Genomic DNA, 21,298 nt, shown 5'->3' with positions numbered 1-21,298 from the left:
GCCCAAAACTGTTGATACGTTTCCCCCCAAATATGTAGCGGGTGGATGTGAAGAATTACTAAAATGTTACCAGCTTTGCAAATAAGTTTTACAAATTCTAAAACCAGTCTTATTTTGTTCCGTTTTTTACTCTATCTTCTTTTGCTCCCTCCTGTTTGTTTTGAAGTGCTATTGCAGCGTGATCTATATTCTAATTTTAAAACCACCACACATAATGAAATTCTTTTAATTTCCTGTTTCTTCTTTCACTTATAATCTCTCTCTCTCTCTCTCTCTCACACACACACACACACACACACATAGACACACACACACACACACATTCTGCTTTTCAGGTCAAAAAGCAAGTGATGTCATCCTGATAGCTCTCTATATTACAGTATTAGGCTAATATTAGGTAAGACTACCTGGCTTTGAATCATCCCTTATAAGTTGGAAGAACTTATGATAGTTACTTACCCCCCCTATAATTCAGTTTCCCCACCTAAAACTTCATAAGGTTGTTGTGAAGGGGACATTAATATTATACATATTTAATAGCCTTAGAGCAGTGCTGGCACATAAACACTGAACTAATTCTAGCAGCTATATTTTAGGGCTGGTAGGATTGATTGCTCTTCCACACTGGCTTCCTAGGTGTCATAGTTTAAATACAAACTGCTTACAATAGTAGTGGATTTTCTTGCCCTGCCTATAATCTTGGAGTCCATGTTTTTTGACACACTGTAATGAAAAGGCTCTGTATATCACTTAAAATACAATCAGACACTATTCTTACTTTTCTGGTCATGGAAGCTAAGGGATTAATTCTATCATTTCTTTGGCATGGTTTTCCACAGGCAGAGAGTTGAGAGTGAAGATTTTATTTTTTTTTTTACAACTAGAAAATAATTTAGCTCTGCATTAAAAAGTCACGTTTTACTGTTTATCTTCAAATCATACAAATTAGCCTTAATTGTCCTTTTTGCTCCAGTAAGTATTACACATAAAGTAATTCAGTTCTCTAAACAAGTCACAATTTTTTCTCTTTAATTTTCTGAAGTCTGTGATATTGGGTTATTATCTTTTCTGTTCTTAATTTGTTCTTTTTTTCTTTTTTTTCTTGGGATTTGGGCTATAATAATCCAATGCATAATCCGATGCAATTAATTCCTAGGACATTGTTCTTAAACGAATTTTGAATCTTAAAATTTATTTACATTTTTTATGCCTCTACCTTAAATGCCTTTTAAAAATAAATACCAAAAGTAGCAAAAAGCCAATCACAATGTGGGATTTTTACCAAGATTTCAATTTCTTTCTTCTGTTCATATAAAATATTTGAAGTCATATAATAGCTTGTGTTTTATAACTTGGCAGAATTACTGTGTAATGTTACAATGGGCTTTTCCATCTATCAATTTAGGATTAGCTTAGTCTAGCACTCAGATTCCAAGAGAAGCAATTTGATTTTGATAAATTTCCTTGATTTCCCTGCCCTCCATCAACACTTCTGACATATGAGGAATAAACAACATACCAAAAGAAACAGGACATATTCCAGGAGTAATTATTTTAGAATATGGTGTCAATAGTACTAAGAATATGGAAAATAACCTAAGAAAAACTAAATATTGTGAATATCAAATCAATTTTACTTTTAACACATACTATACATAGCAAGTATAAAATAAAAAGGCACAAGTTGTAATTCCTGGTTCATGCTTTCAAGATTTTAATCTAGTTGGAAATGACTCAGATATATATATTAAGATGACTAGTAATTCATGACATTAAAGAGATGTAAGAAAAGTACATGAAATAAATGTGCTACAAGAATTAAAAGAGGAAAATGAGTTGTCATGGGAAAGAAAAACATTCAGAAATATTGAATGAAAATACTGAGCTAGATTGTGAGTCCACACACAATTGAGCAAAAGTGGTGAAGTTTAAAAGTTGTGTGCAGTAGGTTAAATGGAAGGATTTCTTCAGGCCATTTGCACCATGTGTATAATTTGCCTGGCCATATTCTGATCATTTTCAGGAAGACATATCACTTAGTGCACATAGATGAAGTTCATCCTGGCTCCAATTTAATAGGGAAAATAAAAAGTAGTAGTTATTTTTTTTTAAATTGAAAGTTTACAATTCATATATATTTGTTTTCTTACAAATGTGAAAGAATACACTAAAAATGCAACTTAACTATGGGTATTTAGAGATAGAATGATTTTCTAAAGGATTCTATAATGGGGTGTGTAAGAGTATTTGAAAATAGCTAATAGATTTAAAACATGAAATTTGATCTTCTTCCATTGGATCATTTTGGTTATGTGAAATGGCCTCATGTAGACTTAATCATGAGTGTTCTATGAAGTTTCATTAGCCAATTTGAATCCCATCTCATCTGAGAAACCCTTTTAAGATTGTTTTTGTCTAACATTAATAATTAATTTTTTCACAGCCACAGCTTGTGATGGAAGATTTTTGTTGACTGGATCTTCTGGGTCCTTTGAAGCTGCCCATTATCCAAAGCCTTCTAATCCAAGTATCGTTTGTCGGTGGATTATACGGTAACATACCATCTTCTATTCTGTGTTCTTAAGTCATAAAGTCTTTTTCTGATGCAGTAAGTCTAACCATCTTTAATAATGTATTTATTTTTTGGACAATTGTTTTCATTACAAAGCAAAGCCTTCTCAACTGATATCCCATCCAAGAAGTTTCTCTCTCATTCCTAACCTTTTAAAAAGCAATTTTGCCCCATGAACAATAAATGGGGCCATCGTATTGAGCTCTGTAGAAAGTTTTTTTCCCTATGGTTGGCACAAATCAAATGCTGCCAAAATGAACAGCATGCTTGTATGTCTGTGTATCACAAGAAACTGTATTTTACTCCTCTGCATCTTGGCTACAGAATAGTTCCTTTCTCTTTATGTTTGCATCCATATGAAATCTCCGATGGTGTGATTTGGTTATGGCAGATCAAGAGCTGGGAAACCCATCATAATCAACCTTTTTGTTGTATCTTGAATAACACTTAGTTCACTTACTATATACTTGACCTCCAAGTCTTAATTCAACTGATGAATCCAATCATTATGATGATCAAAATAATCAAGCTGCTGATAGCTGGTCTACCTTATTATTTGCCAAAACATGTTTCACAGTGGAGTAGTACCTGTTGTTTCTCTCAGATATTCCAAAGTAAAGATCATTTGTCTTCAAATAAATACAAGGAATATTGGAATAAACTCATTACAAATTTTTTAAAAGTACAAGATTTCTCATAGCCTTAAATAAGTTAAAATGCAAGTAAATCTCCCCCCAAATATACAATTGACCCTTGACAACAGATGGCTTAGGGGCACCAACAGCCCATGCAGTCAAAATCCTCATATAACATTACAGTTGGCCCTCTGTTCTGAGGTTCCCCATGCTTTGTGGAGTGCTGTAGTATGTATTTATTGAAAAAAAATCCACATATAAGTGGACCCACACACTTCAAGCCAGTATTGTTCAAGAATAACTGTATATATATTTCCTATTAAGCCACTGAACATTTTCCCCACAGAGCATTCAGCGTAAGGGCTCTGTGGAATTCACTTTGGGAAATGCATTCTAGTTGGCTCATTTCTCTTAACAGCTGGATGGGATTATGGTTTCCCAATCTGACCTACCATATATTATTTTAATCATGTGATGACTCACTAGAAAATGGGGAATCAATATAACAGCTAATTAAAAAAGGCTAAAAGACAGACGCTCAGGTTCTTGCCAAATAAATGATAGGAAATATTCCATAAAGACTCACAAGAGTTATTTTCCTGAGTAGACACATTCCAGAGATTAGATGAGGTATGAAGAGTAGATTGTTCTAAACACATGTGCTTGGCATTATTCAGGGAATGAAGAACATCCTGTTCTACTCAAATAATTTCTATTTTGGAGCTCAGCCTCATGTAAGTCATGTGATATAACTAGGAGCACAATTTCCTTTTTTCACGCTCTGAATAATATGTTACTTGTGTGCCAAAGATAAGATTTTGTAATAAAAATGGCAGTTCTAAGTAATTCTTGTCAAGTGAAAAATTAAATATTTAGAGGATATCGTTTCTAATATAATAATCACATCATAATTAAAAATAAGCATTTATAAATGGCTATTAGCATTGTTCATAGTAAAATGGAAAACATTTTATTCTTTACCTAAAATGTCAGCATAAATATTTAGAAAAATCTTAAATGACTTCCTTTGAAAATGGAAAAAAAATGAATTCTAACTGATTTACATTCCTAACTACACAATGATTTCTTCATACAATCTTTAGAATTTTATTAATACTAAATAATAATAATTTAATTGTTAAATGCACTTCTTAGTAAAGCGAGGTCTTATAAGCAGAGTACAGTAAACTTTTGCTATAATAGTACATCATATCATTTGTGTAATAATCACACTATGTTAACTAAAGATTTGTATGGTTCTAATTCTTTTCACTTCCTTTTCCATCACTTAATTTTTAAAACTATCTTAAGAAATCCACCATTAATCTAGGGATGATTTTTAAAACCTAAAGAACCTAAAATATTACCCTAAATAAATACTATACTTCATGGTAAAATTGTGTTTTAAAATTACATCAATAATTTAAGTGTATTTTCTTCTCAAAACTGATTACTATATTAGAGATGCATTCCACCTGATGGTTTGTTTTTCCTAATGGTGATCAAAGTGAGGTAAAGACAATAATGTTTCTTACAAGCTTGGAAGACCAAGTAACCAATGGAGAAATAGTTAAGATGCAATTAAGCTCTATTTTGGAATTATATTAAGATCACCTGTAGAGTGTCGGTAAGGAAGAATGTGAGCACTGGAGACTGTGTGGGTTTCAAATCTGGCATCTTCAGATTCAAGATGTGTGATCTCAGGCAAATAAATAAATTTCTTATACCCAAAATTTCTACATCTACAGAGTTCAACATCTCTCACTACAGGGGTAAAAGTCATTATGAAATGTAATAATGACTGTAAAACACTTAGCGCTCCATTAGATGTTCAATAAAAATGGGCTCCAAAAAGAGTAGCTATTGATACAAAAATGCAAAATATAAAAAATACATTTAGAAAATTACCCTTTCCTTTCAAAAATTCAGAAGGTAACCATAGCTAATAATATGAAAACATCAGATATGATACTCTCCAATTAATCTCACCTTTATAAATGCCTGTGTTCTATTGCAAATAAGTTGGCTTTTCTGAATCAAAAGAAAGTAGAAAACAGTATGTACTCATTTCTCTCCTCTACCTTCAATTATCTATTTCGAAAAAGGAAAGGGCTTCAGAACACGAAGTTTCCTAGGGAGCTTCTCTTGCAACCCTTAGTTTCATGGCTTGAAAACAACATCACTTAAAGAAAAAAAAAAAAAAAAAACTCACTGTTTTCTTGCCTGGAGACACCAAAACTTTCACTAAAATAACAGAAATCATTCCTGAAGGCTGCTTATTTCTTCTTTCTCTATCTTCTTCAGCTTTGATGCTGGATTCCATGAAGTTCTCACTAGCAGTCTCACTTTCCCCATTGCTGAAGAGACATAACGGAGGTAGAATTTTTATAAATAGCTGCCACCACCTGCTTTGCTCTCCTCCTGTCAGTCTGGGCTGGGAATATCTCTTACCCCTTCACATTGATCTCCTTCCACCCCTGTCAACCTCCTGTGGTTACTAAATACATCTAAGGGTAGCCCATGAGTGTGGCATCTTCGGTATCTGCCCATCTTCCTCCAGTGGCCCTCAAAACCTGAGAGTACATCACTCTTTGAGTATTTAAAAATATGCATCCAAAAATCCACTCCAGAACTGCTGAAACTGATATCCAGGGTTGAGGGCAACGTGTCAATATTTTTTACAAACAACCCACAATTGTTCTAACCGCAACCCACCCTTGTTGCTACCTTCCTGGTAGCAAACACTGGTCAGATCCAAAACCCTGGGTTACTGCTTAGATGTCTTTTAATCCTCTCCTGCTAGTCGCTGCCATTTCAGTATTGTCAACCCCACTCCTTAAAGACCAAACTCCAGCCCTGCCTCCAGCCGCTATCAGGAATCTAATACAATGCTTGCCAAACCTCTGGTCTTGCCCCAAATGGGCATTTCCCAACCACGAAATTTAGAGTCTCAAAATTAACTACATTTGCAGTGCATGTCCCCAATTGCCCAACTGAACAAAGTACTACTGATAACTTACCAAAAATTCAAACTTGCCGTGCCCCTGGCCAGGAGCCCTGGTTCAATCAGCAGTCTCCACTGCCAGCCTCTGAAGCCAAGTATCCTCTCAGTCTCCTTCTTGGCTTTGGATATTAGATCTCTCCCTATTTACCCCCTTTCAATATTCAACCAGCTTCAACATTATCACCCATGCTCTGCTTTAATTGTTCAGCCTTCCTCCTTTTCGAGGAGTTCAGGGAAACGTTGTACCTCCGAAACACTAAAGAATTATTCACACTTCTGATCCTACACTTCAGTGAGACAGTGGAGTTGTAAATAGACATGACCCTAAAATATTTGAACACGAAAATTTGAAAATTTGAAAATTAAAATTTGAATATTTTTACCCACAGAGCATTCAGGTTCAGGTAGATCAGCCATCGGCAGTTTGATTATTTTGATCATCATAATGATTGGATTGATCAACTAAATTGAGAGCTTGGAGTTCAAGTATATAGCAACTGATCCAAATTTTATTCAAGATTTAGCAAAAAGGATGTATATAGAAGGTGTTCCCAGCTTTTAATGTGCCGTGACTAAATCACAGCAGAGGAGATTTTCATACAGATGCTGGCGTAATGAGAAAATAATTACTCTGTAGCCAGGAAGCCTCAGCTTTTGTTCCCCCACAGATGTGTCAATTTAACAATGAAATGTGAACCAAAAGACATTTATGAAAATTCCAGAATTCAGTTAAGAAGTTGCATACCCCAGGTGAGCACAAAGCCAAGAACAGCTGCACTGAAATGGACAAGAAGATCAAGTTCATTTTACCCTCCATCAGCTCCTTCCCCAGCAGAGCACAGCTCAGCATAGGTCTTGACTCACTACTTCTTCCTTGGAAGGAAAGAGAAGAATGAAACATGCATCCAAGCTTTTCTAAGAGCTGCCTGAGGGACTGGTTTCTGTCTCACCTCATATGGATAGCTGATGGGATTGTTTAGATGCCTGAGAGATACTGACAACAAAGAGGAGTGGGTGAAGCTTGCTATGGTCAGCTGGGCTTGATACAACTGGGAGAAGGTACAGAATGCAAGGCTTCTCCCTAAGGATGGAAAGAGAGAAGTACAGCATGCTTCCAACATTTTAGCTGTTTCGAGAGCTTCCCCAGAGACTGGTATATGTCTTGCATGAGTGGACAGCTGATGAGCCAGCACAGTTTGCATGGCCTGTTGGCTGCAGACAACAAGGTATAGCTGGATGACTTGTTGTGGTAGGACCAGAGAACTTGCAGTGCCACATACAGACACCAGAGAGAGCAAAAAATTAGAAACCACTGAAAAAGAAACCTGCAAGGCTCTAATTGCTCTTGAGCAGCCAGTGGATCTCAGACTAAATCAAAAAGGAAATTAGAAAATATATTGAAGTAAATGAAAAAAAAAAAAAACACAAAACAGTAACATACCAAACCTTATGATATAGAGAAAAAGCAGTGCTAAGTGCATTAACTACAAGAAAAGGATAAATTCATAGAAACATACAATCTACTAAGACTGAATGATACAGAAGTATAAAATCTGAACAGGCCAATTACTAGTAAGAAGATTGAATCAGTAACCAAAATCTCCCAGCAAAAAAAAAAAAAATGACCAGATGGTTTTTACAGGTGAATTCTACCAAATACTGAAAGATGAATTAATACTAACCTTTCTCAAACTCTTCCAAAAATTGGAAAGAAGGAATACTCACTTTGATATCAAAGCCGGAGAGAGTCATCACAAGAAAAGAAAACTATAGTCCAAGACCCCTGATGAATAGAAATGCATGAATCCTTAAACAAAATACTAGCAAACCAAATACAATGGCAAATTAAAAGGATCATACACCATCACCAAGTGAGATTCATCTCTGGGATTCAAGGATGTTTCAATATATAAAAATCAATCAATTTGTTACATCACATTAATGGAATGAAGGATAAAAGTCAAAGGATCTTCTCAATAGATGCAGAAAAAGTTCTTGACAAAACTCAACACCATTTCGTGATAAAAAAAAAAAAAACACTCAACAAACTAGAAGTAGAAGGAATTACCTATATCTAATAAAGGCCATACAAGAAAAGCCCAGAGTAAACATACTCAAGGATGTAAAATGAAAGGCTTTTCCTCTGAGATCAGAAAGAAAACAAGGATGCCCCCTCTCACCGCTCTTATTCAGCGTAGTACTGGAAGTCCTAGCCAGAGAAAATAAGCAAAAAAATACAATGCATCAAACAAGACAGGAAGAAGTAAAATTATCTGTTAACAGATGACAAGATCTTATATGTAAAAATCATAAAATTCCACCAAAAAAAAAAAAAAAACCTGTTAGAAAAATAAAGAAATTCAGCAAAGTTACAGGATACAAAATCCGCACAGAAAGATCATTTGTGTTTCTATACACTAATTATCCAGAAAGGAAATTAAGAAAACAATCCCATTTACAATAGCAGTAAAAAGAATAAAATACTTAGGAATAAACTTAATCAAGGAGGTAAAATACTTATACAGTGAAAATAATAAAACATTGCTGACTGAATTTAAAGACAAATAAATGGAAAGACATCTCATGTTCATGGATTGGAAAACTTAATATTGTTAAAACATAATAATGTAATATAATAATGTCCATACTACTGAAAATGATCTACAGATTCATCACAATCCCTATCAAATTCCCAAAGAATTTTTTTAAAAAAATAGAAAAAAGAATTCTAAAATTCGTATGGAATCACAAAGGACCCCAAATAGCCAAAATAATCTTGAGAATGAGAACAAAGCCTCAGACTTCCTGATTTCAAAATATATTACAAAGCTACAGTAATTAGTACCTGTATAGTACCAGCATAAAAATAGACATATAGACCAATGGAACAGAATAGAGAGACCAGTAATCAGCCCACACATATATGGTCAAATTATCTTTGACAAGGATGCCAAAAAAATGGGGAAACAGTCTCTTCAACAAATGGTGTTGGTAAAACTAGATATTCAGGTGCAGGACAAAATTGAAGCTTTATCTTACACCATACACAGAAATCAACTCAAAAGTAATTAAAGGTTTAAATGTAAAACCTGAAATTATGAAACTCCTAGAAGAAAACATAAAAGGAAATCTTCATAACATCAGTCTTCATAATAAATTCCTGAATTTGAAAACAAAAGCACAGGCAATGAAAGCAAAAATCAGCAAGTGCAGTACATCTCATTAAAAACCTTCTATAGGGCTTCCCTGGTGGCGCAGTAGTTAAGAATCTACGTGCCAATGCAGGGAACACAGGTGTTCCCTGGGCCAGGAAGATCCCACATGCCATGGAGCAACTAAGCCTGTGCACCACAACTACTGAGCCTGCACACACAACTGCTGAGCCCACATGCTGCAGCTACTGAAGCCCGCACACCTAGAGCCCATGCTCCACAACAAGAGAAGGCACCACAACAAGAAATCCTGGCACCGCAACAAAGAGTATCCCCCACTCGCCACAACTAGAGAAAGCCTGTGCATAGTAACAAAGACCCAACGCAGACAAAAATAAATAATAAAATAAATCTTTAAAAAAAAAACCTTCCATAAAGCAAAGGAAACAATAGAATGAAAAGGCAGCCTAAGGAATGGAAGAAAATATTTGCAAACCACATATCTGATAAGGGGTTAATACCTAAAATATGCAAGGAACTCCTACAAAACACAATATCAAAATAAACCAAATAAAAGTGGGCAAAGGACTCAAATAGATGTTTCTCAAAAAAACAATAAAACACACAAATGGCCAACAGGAAATGCTCAACCTCAACAATCATCAGGCAAATACAAATCAAAATCACAATGGCCTTTATCACAAAATAGAACATTATAAATGTTGGTGAGGATGTGGGGAATTTGGAATCCTTGTGTGCTGTTGGTTGGAATGCAAAATGATGTAGTCACTATAGAAAACAGCATGAAAACTCCCTAAAAGCATAAAGATAGAAAAACCGTATGATATAACAATCTGATTTCTGGGTATTTATCCAAAAGAATTGAAATCAAGATCTCTGAAAGATATACACTCCCATGTTCATTGCAACATTATTCATAATAGCCAAGAGGTGAAAGCAGCCTAATTGTTCATTGACAGATGAATGCATAAAAAAAGAATGTGGTCTATCTATACAGCAGAATATTATTCAGTCAAAAGATTTCCATCTTATATGCGACAACATGGTTGCACCTTGAGGACATTATGCCAAGTGAAATAAGCCAGCCACAGAAGGACAAATAGTGCATGATTTCACTTACATGAAGCATCTAAAGTATTCAAACTCGTAGAGACAAAAAGTTGAATGATGGTTGCCACAGGCTGGGAGAGAAAAAAAGGGAGTTACTGTTCAATGGGTTTAGAGTTTCAGTCATGCAAGTTGAAAGAGTTCTAGAGAGCTGAAGTACAATATTGTGCTTATAGTTAAAAACACTGCTCTATATATTTAAAAAAAATTGTTGAGTGTCTATCCCATGTTACATAGTTTTTGCCACAATTAGAAAAATACATTCAAATTCTAGAATACATTGAGTTGTGCTAACTGTTGAGTGTAATAATCTACTTTTTGCTTTTAATTTAGTGTCAACCAAGGACTTTCCATTCAACTGAACTTTGATTATTTTAATACATTTTATACAGATGTATTAAATATTTATGAAGGTGTGGGTTCAAGCAAGATTTTAAGAGGTAAGTTAAAACAAATATACACTCCATTATCAAAATGAAAAATATGTGGAAAACTTTTTGGAGTGTTGTTTTTTCCCTTTGATTTTGAACTGAATATGAACTTGTACTTTAAGTCATTGGGAGGAAAAAAGAAAAACTGGTCTTCATTATAAAAATTAATCATTTAGTGCTCTATGTAATCAGTCTTCTTAGTAATAAAAGAGATATTGTTTCACATAATCCTCTTCTAATTGATATTTTAAAAATTATGCGGTATTCTGCTATGCTTTAAATGTTACTTGCCATTAAGCAAAATTCAAACAAATCCTCAAAACTATTTTTCTTCAGCACTGAGTCTCTTTTTTTTTCTCTATTTTTAATATGCACTCTGTTTCTCAGTCTCTTGCAAGACTACTGCTAATAAACTGGCTAAAACAGGGACTAGATCAGGATGTCGTCTCAGTAAATGGTAGGTGTGGATGGTGGTGTTTTTATGCAACCATTAGCCATTATGGACACAGACAACACTGGGAGCTGAGAAAGCACAGGGAATGCGCTAATAACATACTTCATTCCATCTGGTCCCTAAATGCATAGATCTATTCATGGTAGCCAATAAAAGCAGGAGTGAAATTCCAAGAGGAAGTAAAATAAGGATGAAGAAGAAAGTGTGGAAGTGGAGTCCAGAGAATAGCTAGTTTTCCTTGCACTTTGGAGGAATAGTCAAGTGCAGAGCTAAGATGGGGTTACAAGTGAGGACTGTTATTAAAGTTTATATAATAGCTGCATTTATTTTAATAATTGTGGATTTTAAATTACACTTGTGCTTAACAAAAAGTAGATCCTATCTAATGTTTTGATTGACATTGATTTGAGAAATATTTATGCATATGATAATAATACATACTTTTTATTGGGTGCTTTAAATATGACACTCATTATACTCAGTGCTCTATGTGGATATTCTAATTTAATATTTTCAATGAACCTGCAAAATGTATATTACAGGAGAGGAAAATGAGGTCTAAGAATTTAAATGACCACAAGTCCACCAAGCTAGTTAGTGTTAGAGATAGAACTCAAATCCAAATTGTCTGACTTCAAACACAATGCATTTATTCATTGTGCTTTAAAAGCCCCAAGTACAAATATAATCATGAGTTTACATAAAACAGATGAACTCGTGGTAAGTCAAATTTGGCTTAAATCAATGGGCCAGCCATTTCATAATCTACTTACTTCTGTAGCTGATAAATCTAGTTCCTTAAGATTATGTCAACATTACTATTTACATAGCTGGACAAATAAGCCATTCATATAAATTCTTCAATGGCTAATGTAATATTAATAATAAATTTTAGCATACTTTGACCACTTGCAATACACAAAGTAGTGTTCTCAGCACTACAACTAAAAAAAAAAAAATGCTCCCCTAAACCATATAACATAGGTGCTCTTGCAGTCTTTATTTTACAGATGATAAAAACTAAATTCATAGAGGTTAACTGCCCCAAAGTAATAGGTGTAAGTTATCTTATGTTTCCCTCTTTTCAGATACCATTTGCCTGAACGCTACTTTTACTTATTTTGACATGCTTAGACATCAGAAATACATAACTAAATCTTAGAATCACTAGGTATAGTGATGCGAATAATGCACAAATAATTACCATAAAAGTGCAATAAAGAAACTAAATACCCAAATAGAAAAAAATCTAAGAAAATGAATTTAACTTATAACAAATAGCTTAACTTTTAAGGTCTTTTTGAAATATAAATATATTTTAAAGTTTTTAAATTAAAATATTTTAATTTGAAAAATATGAGAAATGGTATTTGCTATTAAAATTACATTTTAAATTTAAAAATAATACCTTTTGGAAAGATAGGTAAAAATATCTCACCTCCAGCATCTAGTACATGCCTCATATATGGTAAAAACTTAGTATTTGTTGATTAAAATTTAAACCAATAGGTTAGTATATCACAGTATTATAGTAGTTAATCAATGGAGATCAATAGTATTTATTATAACTCTGAAGTTACTTTGTTTTGTAATAATGCTGATACTTTCATTCTTGATTCATAACCCAGTCTTTTTTGTAAATATTTTAGCAAGTTTCTTCTGAAAGATGTGTACAAATTTACTTTGATTAAATTACAATTCAGAATGACGGTAATTACCATGTGGGAAATATATAGATATTTTAATTAAATCAAGGAAAACAAGATTATATAAAGAAATTACAAGAAAAAAGTATCCAATATCACAAAATAGTTCTTATATACTTGATTGGGGTAAGTCTATATGAACAAATTTTAAAGGCATTTTTCAGTCATTTTTATATACAGTCATAATGTAAAAATTCTCTGGTAAAAAGTTTCAGAGGAAGGTATACATTTCATAAAGATAGATGAATAGAGTATAATAGGGTCTTTCCCAAATAAGTGTGGGAATCAGAGTAAATTAGAACAGATTAACAGGATAGTTAATTCAAAAATGTTTTCTTTAATCTGTAGTGATGAAGGTAAAATATTCAATTCATTGGTGGTAATAACTATCAGTACTGACTATGGAAGTGATAGAAGATGATAGATATGCTCCTTTAATGCTTTGTTCAAAAAATACATAGAAATTTTTATGCATCCTCAAAGAAAGACAATAAAAGCAGGCTCTATGACAAATTTCAAGTTGCCAAGCCCAGAAAATGCATTTCTGTGTGTGTATTTGTTACACCATTCTTTGTGTCCTAAGTGCTTAGTTGTTATTCTAGTCCCAAAGGACTCTGAACGATATATCCCTAATGTTAGAGTTTAACAGTTTAAGGCCATGTTTTTAAAACTGAAGCACAGAAAGGTGTGCCTAGGTATAGCTGAAGATATATACTAAACATAGTGGATCTTCCTGAATTGTCAACTTACCCTACAACAAAAATAATTATATTGTGGACATGGAATTAAGTAATATACGCAAATATTTTTCATAGTAAAACATTTTAGTTAAATTTGTGCTTTTATTAGAACACTTTTCATGTGGAGTTAGAAGTACTGCTTCATTCACTTTTGTTGATATATGTTGATATATATATATATGGAAAAGTTTAACAAGCCCTGGCTTAAAGTGTTGGACTTCCCAGAGGCTCTTAAAGATTCCCCAATCATAGCGCCTGGAAAAAATTACCTACTACTTAGTCAGTATTCCCATGGCATTTCTCCCATATCTATCAATTCCAAAGTAACTTTACATCAATAGGCTAATAGGGAAACTTGGTTATTCCTTCTCCATGTCATCAGCACTTAGCACCACACCAAATTCATAGTAAACATTCAATAAAATGTACTGAATATTTTAGAAATCCTTTATAACTCACAAAGAAGCTAATCTAATAGCAGAATTTCTTCTCTTATATATGGGATAAAATAAATAGTTTAGAGCTAGATCTGTTGAATTATTCTCTGTGGAAAATCGGTTAGGTTGCCCAATGCCCTCATTCCAAATTCCCCTGCATCTTTTTTTTTTTTCCTAAACACACACACACACACACACACACACACGCACCATTGCACCATTACTATCTGGTTCTGCTTTACAATTGACTCTTTCTCTTAAGACACTGATTTCTTTCTTTTTTTTTTTTTTTTTTTTGGCTGTGTTGGGTCTTCGTTGCTGCACACGGGCTTTTCTCTAGTTGTGGTGAAGCGGGGCTACTCTTCATTGCGGTGTTTGGGCTTCTCAGTTAGGTGGCTTCTCGTTGCAGAGCACGGGCTCTAGGTACACGGGCTTTAGTAGTTGCAGCACATGGGCTCAGTAGTTGCAGCTTGCGGGCTTTAGAGCACAGGCTCAGTAGTTGCGGTGCAGGGGCTTAGTTACTCTGCAGCAAGTGGGATCTTCCCCAGACCAGGGATCAAACCCATGTCGCCTGCGTTGGCAGGCAAATTCTCAACCACTGCACCACCAGGGAAGTCCCCAAATTCCCCTGCATCTTAATTATGCTTCCCACTTTCCTCTTTTGCATAAATTATTCACCAGAGCCTTTATCACTAGAGGACAAATGAATTAATTCACACTTCAGTGTGGCTGCTTGGCAAGTTTAATATCCATAGCAGTATTGTTTTTTGAGTAAAAGGCTCTGGAATTTCTTAAGGAATTATTGTCTAAAAGTTTTTTGTGTCAGGTAAAGAAAAATCCAGCCTTTAGAAATTATTAGGAAATTGTTTTTTCTTTCAACTCCAGCCCTGACTCTTTTATGACTATTTTATGTAGGCAAACTCTATTGCTCTATTTACTCACATCTTAATTCATGCACCCAAATATTGATTAAAAGTTTCCCACGCTCTGACACAATGGCCAAGGCTCAGAAAGCATTAAGTATAGTCTCTGCATTTTCAGGGCTTACAATCTAGTTGGGTAGATTGAGGAATACTAGCTAGCATTCATTGAGTACTTACTATACACTGGTCACTCTATCATGTGGAAATTAATTATTTACTCCTTATCACAAATCTTTATGGAAGGTATTATATCACAACAGAGGAAACTGAGGCACAAAGAGCTCTCATAAGACATGGAGCCAGAAATGAATCGCATACTGACGCTGGAGCCTCTGTTTTTAACCACTGTCTTCTACTACCTTCGTGGATACATAAGATAACATTCCCTCCACTGGATTGTGGCTCTGGAACTCTTTCTAGTCACAACTTTAAGAATCTGATAAAAGATTAACCAAGTCTCTGCAGATACAAATGTTCTACACCATGTTTAGAAATTTGCATGCAACTGAAGCATATTAATGAATGTCAGGACATAAACCCCAGACTAACTAGACTAGTGCAATAACATTAGACAACGTGGGAATCGAACACATCCGAATCATGAAGGGTGCCACTGCGCCAGTAGCCACATTCAGATCCTACAAAAAGCCATTGTTCCCCAAAAATTCCATTGCTATAGAAAAGAAAGCAAGAAAGAGAGGCAGATAGGTTTGAAGCAAAGTTTCCAGAATATTAACATCCTTTAAGCAACTAGACATTTATGGACTACAAAGATTTTCAATTTAAGAACCATCTGGGTTGCACAGTTACACATGCTAGTAGAAGGAATCTAAACCAATGTAGTTTTTCATGGGAAAATACTGAAAGAATGACATACAACTTTACTGGGGAAAAGAGTAAGATATAAATCAATGCTTATGCATGGTTTTCTTTCCATTAGATTTTACTGAAATTATCATGCATGTATCATATTTTCTTCACTAATTTCTACATGATAAGAACAATTTTTCAGTGGTTTATGAAAGTATCTTTCTTTGGAACTCAGTAAGTAACAATGGTGCTTTGTCTTTGATCTGCAAGCATGATACCTTTCATAAACTTTAATCTGATACCCAGTTCAAACTGTCAAACTAAAATCCTAAGCCATTGTTTCCTATCCTTTTTTTTTTTTCATGATCACTCCCACTAAGAAACTTCTTGGACCTTTTTTCCCTAATTGCTCTTCATGAAATTTTAACATATCAGATATTCTCTATACCTGTTTATGTGCTATGTGAATATCTTGTGCTTTATAATTTAAAATTTTTTCTGCCCTTAGAACAAATTTTTACCACCTTGGAGGCAATATCACCCCCTTTAGACTGTATGAGCTAAATAATAAATTTTTATAAAAGCAAATTTTATATAACATGCTTTTTTGTAAATCATCATGTGAGTGCTTATTTCACAAGCACTATCTTAACCCTTGAGAATCAAAAATCTAGAAAGATAATATCTTTTGTAGCTAGAATTAAGACGATAAATTGATAAGATTAATATAAAATTCTGTAGAAACAATCCTTAATTTGCCTAGGATTATTGTGAGGTCCTACAGTTATGCGGGTAGAGAACCAAAGAGATACCCTTATTTCTATTATTGTGATTGAGTGTAGCCCCTGTTACTGTGGCATGGGAAATACCTGATAGAATCAAACTCATTTTTTGTTGAATAACTGTTTAACCTGTGTGTTTCTTAGAAGAACTTTTTCCATAAAAGAATGTATCTTTTTTACATGTATTTACAGTGTATATAACTAACAATTAAAAATAAAAATATAGTTTATTAAACCACAAATGTGAAATAATTTGAAACTATTATTATAGGATGAGACATTTTATTTAAAATAAATTCATTATAGGACTAATGCTTTTAGTTAGGATCAGATAAAAAGATTGATAGATCAATTGATTGATTGATGAATGGATGGATGGACAGATCAATAGATAAGTGAATAGATGTATATGTACATATAACAGTTATTCATTTTCTTTTCTAGCTTCTCTCTGGTCAGAGAATCCTGGCACAATTAGGATTTTTTCCAATCAAGTTACTGCCACTTTTCTTATAGGATCTGACGAAAATGATTATATTGGCTTTAATGCAACATACATTGCGTTTAACAGCAAAACACTTAATAGTAAGTACTGTTTATTCCTGAGCCTTTGAGTCTTCAGATGCTTTAATACTGTAATGGAATTTTAAAGTAGCAACACCTAATATTTTATAACAGGATCATTATCTGTTTCATTATGCAAGTTCTTTAATGATTATCTCTTATGTATACCTTTCTCCAGTTGATACTCAGAAAGAAATGAGAAATTAGAAAGTTGCTCACATTTTCAAAACAATCAAATAACCAGTCAATAGGAAAATTAAATTAAACGTTTATATACTGCAAGTATTCAAAGTTTAAAAAATTAGCATAGAGCTAATTCTGGGAATGTTCCACATCAACTTAATTTTGACCAGAGTATTAAATTTAGTAAATAGATAAGGGGAGTAAAAAATTTGAGACAAAGTTTATATGGGTAAGCCAACAGAGGTAAGATATATAAATTAAAGAACAATAAGAACAAAATACTTGTCTTCACTAAAGCCCTAATGGGGTATAAGAAACATATTAACACAGTTGGCAACAAAATGCTATTTTTCTTTAACTAAATGGAATTAAATAGTTTAAATGAGTTTAAAAAAATGGTTTTTTGTGCATGCCACTTAATTATAAACTATATGAGTTTATATTATTTTCAATTCAATCTATTTTAATTTGAAGTTTTTTTTTTAAATTACAGATTATGAGAAAATCAACTGTAATTTTGAAGATGGCTTTTGTTTCTGGATCCAGGATCTAAATGATGACAATGAATGGGAAAGGATTCAAGGAAGCACCTTTCCTCCCTCTACTGGACCAATTTTTGACCACACTTTTGGCAATGATTCAGGTATAATTCATATTTAATTCATAAACCAAAAGCGTCATATGTTGTTCTGCAGTTCAAAGTGAGCAGTATTAAATGCAAGACAGTCTTTTCAGATTTTCTTTTTTTTGATCATGCACTAATAAATGAATTTAAATAAAAATGGTAATCAAATAGGCAAGTAAAAGTGTTTCAAGAAATATATTCTTTTACCCGATATATTCATGAAATATTGAAAAGTACACAGAGGCCATTCGAGACAAAGAGACTTGGGTTGTTATCCTAGATTTGCCACTTATTATTAATTAAGTGGACTTGTGGGAGGTAAATAACTTTTCTGAACTTTGGCCTATCTGCCTTAATTTCATTTTCTGATTGTTCATTTCTAGAGTGTAGAAATACAATTGATTTTGTATGTTGATCTTGTACCCTGCAGCCTTGCTGAAATTATTTTATTAACTCAGATTTTTAAGCATTCCTTAGACTTTTCAATAGATCAAGATCATACCATCTTGAAATACAGATAAAGAGGCAGGTTTACTTCTTATGATAAGCTTTCTTAGTCTGTCAGGGTTGCTATAACATATTGGTTGTCTTAAACAATCAATATTTCTTTTTCTCAGTTCTGGAGACTGGAAGTCTGAGGTCAGGGTGCCAGCATGGTATGGTTCTGATGAGAGCCCTCCTTTTGGTTCACAAACACCAGCCTTCTTACTCCATCCTCACATAGCAGAGAGATCTATTTCTTCTGTCTCTTCTTATAAGATCACTTGTACCACCATGAGGGCTGCATATTCATGACCTAATTACCTCCCACAGGACCCATCTCCAATATCATCACGTTAGGGTTTAGGGTTTCAACATTTCGGTGGGTAAGGGTGGGGAACGACCATTCAGGAAAACTATGGAAGAGCTGATTCTAGAGCATGGTCCTAAGGAGAAGCTGGTGTTTTGTAAGTGTATTTTTCACATGAGTGAGATATTAGAAATGGACTTCTGGTGGAAACATTAACATGGGGACAATAAAATTTGACTGAGAAGACCAGAAATTATTGGGAATCATCAGGAGATAGGGAACTCATAGTGAGAAGACCAACCCTGTAAACCTTGGAAGTATGTGATTGTAATACCAAATATAATCTAATTACAAATCTAGAAGTAATATGGATCCTACAAAGTAAAGAAAATTACAAAAAGGACAGAAGGGAAATTCATAGATTAGATAATTTTCTTAGGCAAAATCTATCCTATATTTCTTTTTACTAATGAGAATTCAATTCAATTCATATAACATATATTAAAAGCTCTCTCTAACCAGGCATGGTTCTAGGCATTGAGGACACAGATCATACATCACCATTTCTACAGGGTCTTTCTGGAACCTCCAAGTTAAATTCTTCCTTTGCATTAAACGTTAAAGCACCCCTTTTGCTTTTCCTATCACATGGCCTTACATCTGCTTACTTATTTGTTTCTTTGCAACACAGTGTTCTCTTCAGGAACAAGAACGTTGTCTTTTTCATCTTCAGATTGTTAGTGCATTCTCAGTGCCTGAATCTAACTAACATGTAAAATTATTTTTAAATACATGAATGAATGTCTACAACTTTGATTCAATAAATCATTTCTGAATAAGTGATTGACTACATGAAATTGCTTACAACATAAAAATAGCCTGAGCTCATGTGCATTGTAATCTATTATTAGTAGCTACTTAAATTATGAAGATCAATATCCTTGTTTTTATAACCTGATTACATTAAATAGTTATTGTTTTCATGGTAGAAATGTATCTGAGTAATCCTGGTTCCTTAGAAAATGCATCCTCAGAATAACAAAATATGGTTCATCATACTACTTCAAATTGAAAGTATTTCTCAATAAAAAGTGCCTATTTTTAACCTATTTCCCTAAGAAATCATTGAAAGTCCTACTCAATGTATTTATTCACTTCTTTATTTAAGAAGTATTTTTTGAGCTCAGGCCCTATTCAAGGCCTCAGACTGTATCTGTGAATAAAATAAACCAGATTTTCTGCTCTCATGGAACACATATTTTAGCAAAGAAAAACAGAAAATAAGCAATATGCATGCAAGTCATTACATTTTGAGGGTCTGTTCAATGTCAATGAGTACTCTGGGAAAATACAGAGCCGCCAGTGGGGAGGGCCAGTGTTAAGGTGCTGCTGCAAATTAAAATAGAGTCATCAGTTTAGGTCTCATTGAAACAATAAGTGGCATTTGAATCAAACTTTAAGGAGTGGAAGGAATTAGCCACAAAGATTATTCAAGACAGAGGAAACAAGCAGAGTAAAGGCTCTGAAGGGAGTGTGCCTGACCTGCTTGAAGAAAGGCCAGGAAACCAGCGTGACTGAAATGGAATCAATAGGGCCAGTAGGGTCCAGTTAATAATGGGTCTTCCATGGCTTTGGCTTTTTCCCCAGTGCAATGAGAGCTATTGAAGTTTAAGTGTAGGAATGAGAGGATTCACACTGAATAGTTTGTGGGAGGGCAAGAGTGTTGTCAGGGAGACCAGTGAAAGGCTATCACCTAATCTAGAAAAGAGGTCATGGGACTCTCAGATGTGGTGAGAAGAGGTCAGGTTCTGGATATAATCTGAAAAGAAAGTTAACAGGATCCTGCTAAATTAGTTACCAGTGCGGACCTATGGACAAAAAAATGTGCTCTGCATAGATGGCCAATCTCATTAAGCCTACATGCTTAATACTGAAAATTATAACATGCATCATCTCCTACGTAATTAATCTCCTTTGAATAGGTGATTTCCCAGAGGCTGATCCTCTATGGGTAAATTAGTAATCTGCACAGATGAAGACTAAGACCCAAATGATAATCACCCCAACCCTCTAAAGAATCCTGACTTAAAACAGTTAAATAATTTGACCAATTTTTTTTTCCTTAACTGTAATATAAAAAAAAATGTCTCTACCACACTTGGACAAGAGTAGTTAAAGGAAAGTGCAGAAAGCATTTATATCTATTGACTATGACAGATAGCTTTTATGTAGTTGAAATCTTTGATGTTCAAATTATCGTTTTCTCCTTTTATGTCATCATAATGAGATAAAAATAATTCCATTAATATTTGAAGACTATAAGTATGTTACAGGAGAAAAATGGTTTCAGCTTGCCAACAGA

At 34.0% G+C, this 21,298-nt stretch overlaps 1 protein-coding gene across 1 annotated transcript in view; it reads left to right on the top strand.

The window, feature by feature from the left end:
* The window catches only part of TMPRSS15 (transmembrane serine protease 15), a 117,427-nt gene that overhangs the window by 24,381 nt on the left and 71,748 nt on the right, over positions 1-21,298 (top strand). The window contains exons 7-10 of the mRNA XM_057697364.1: positions 2,444-2,552; positions 10,825-10,931; positions 17,219-17,359; positions 18,015-18,164. Of these exons, the coding sequence (XP_057553347.1) occupies positions 2,444-2,552; positions 10,825-10,931; positions 17,219-17,359; positions 18,015-18,164 (507 nt within the window). The remainder of the gene's footprint in view (positions 1-2,443; positions 2,553-10,824; positions 10,932-17,218; positions 17,360-18,014; positions 18,165-21,298) is intronic.

Source organism: Hippopotamus amphibius, chromosome 10 (assembly GCF_030028045.1).
Source record: "Hippopotamus amphibius kiboko isolate mHipAmp2 chromosome 10, mHipAmp2.hap2, whole genome shotgun sequence".
NCBI classification, from domain to species: domain Eukaryota; kingdom Metazoa; phylum Chordata; class Mammalia; order Artiodactyla; family Hippopotamidae; genus Hippopotamus; species Hippopotamus amphibius.
Note: the sequence above shows the minus strand (reverse complement) of the source record. Positions and strands in the feature narration are given on the sequence as shown.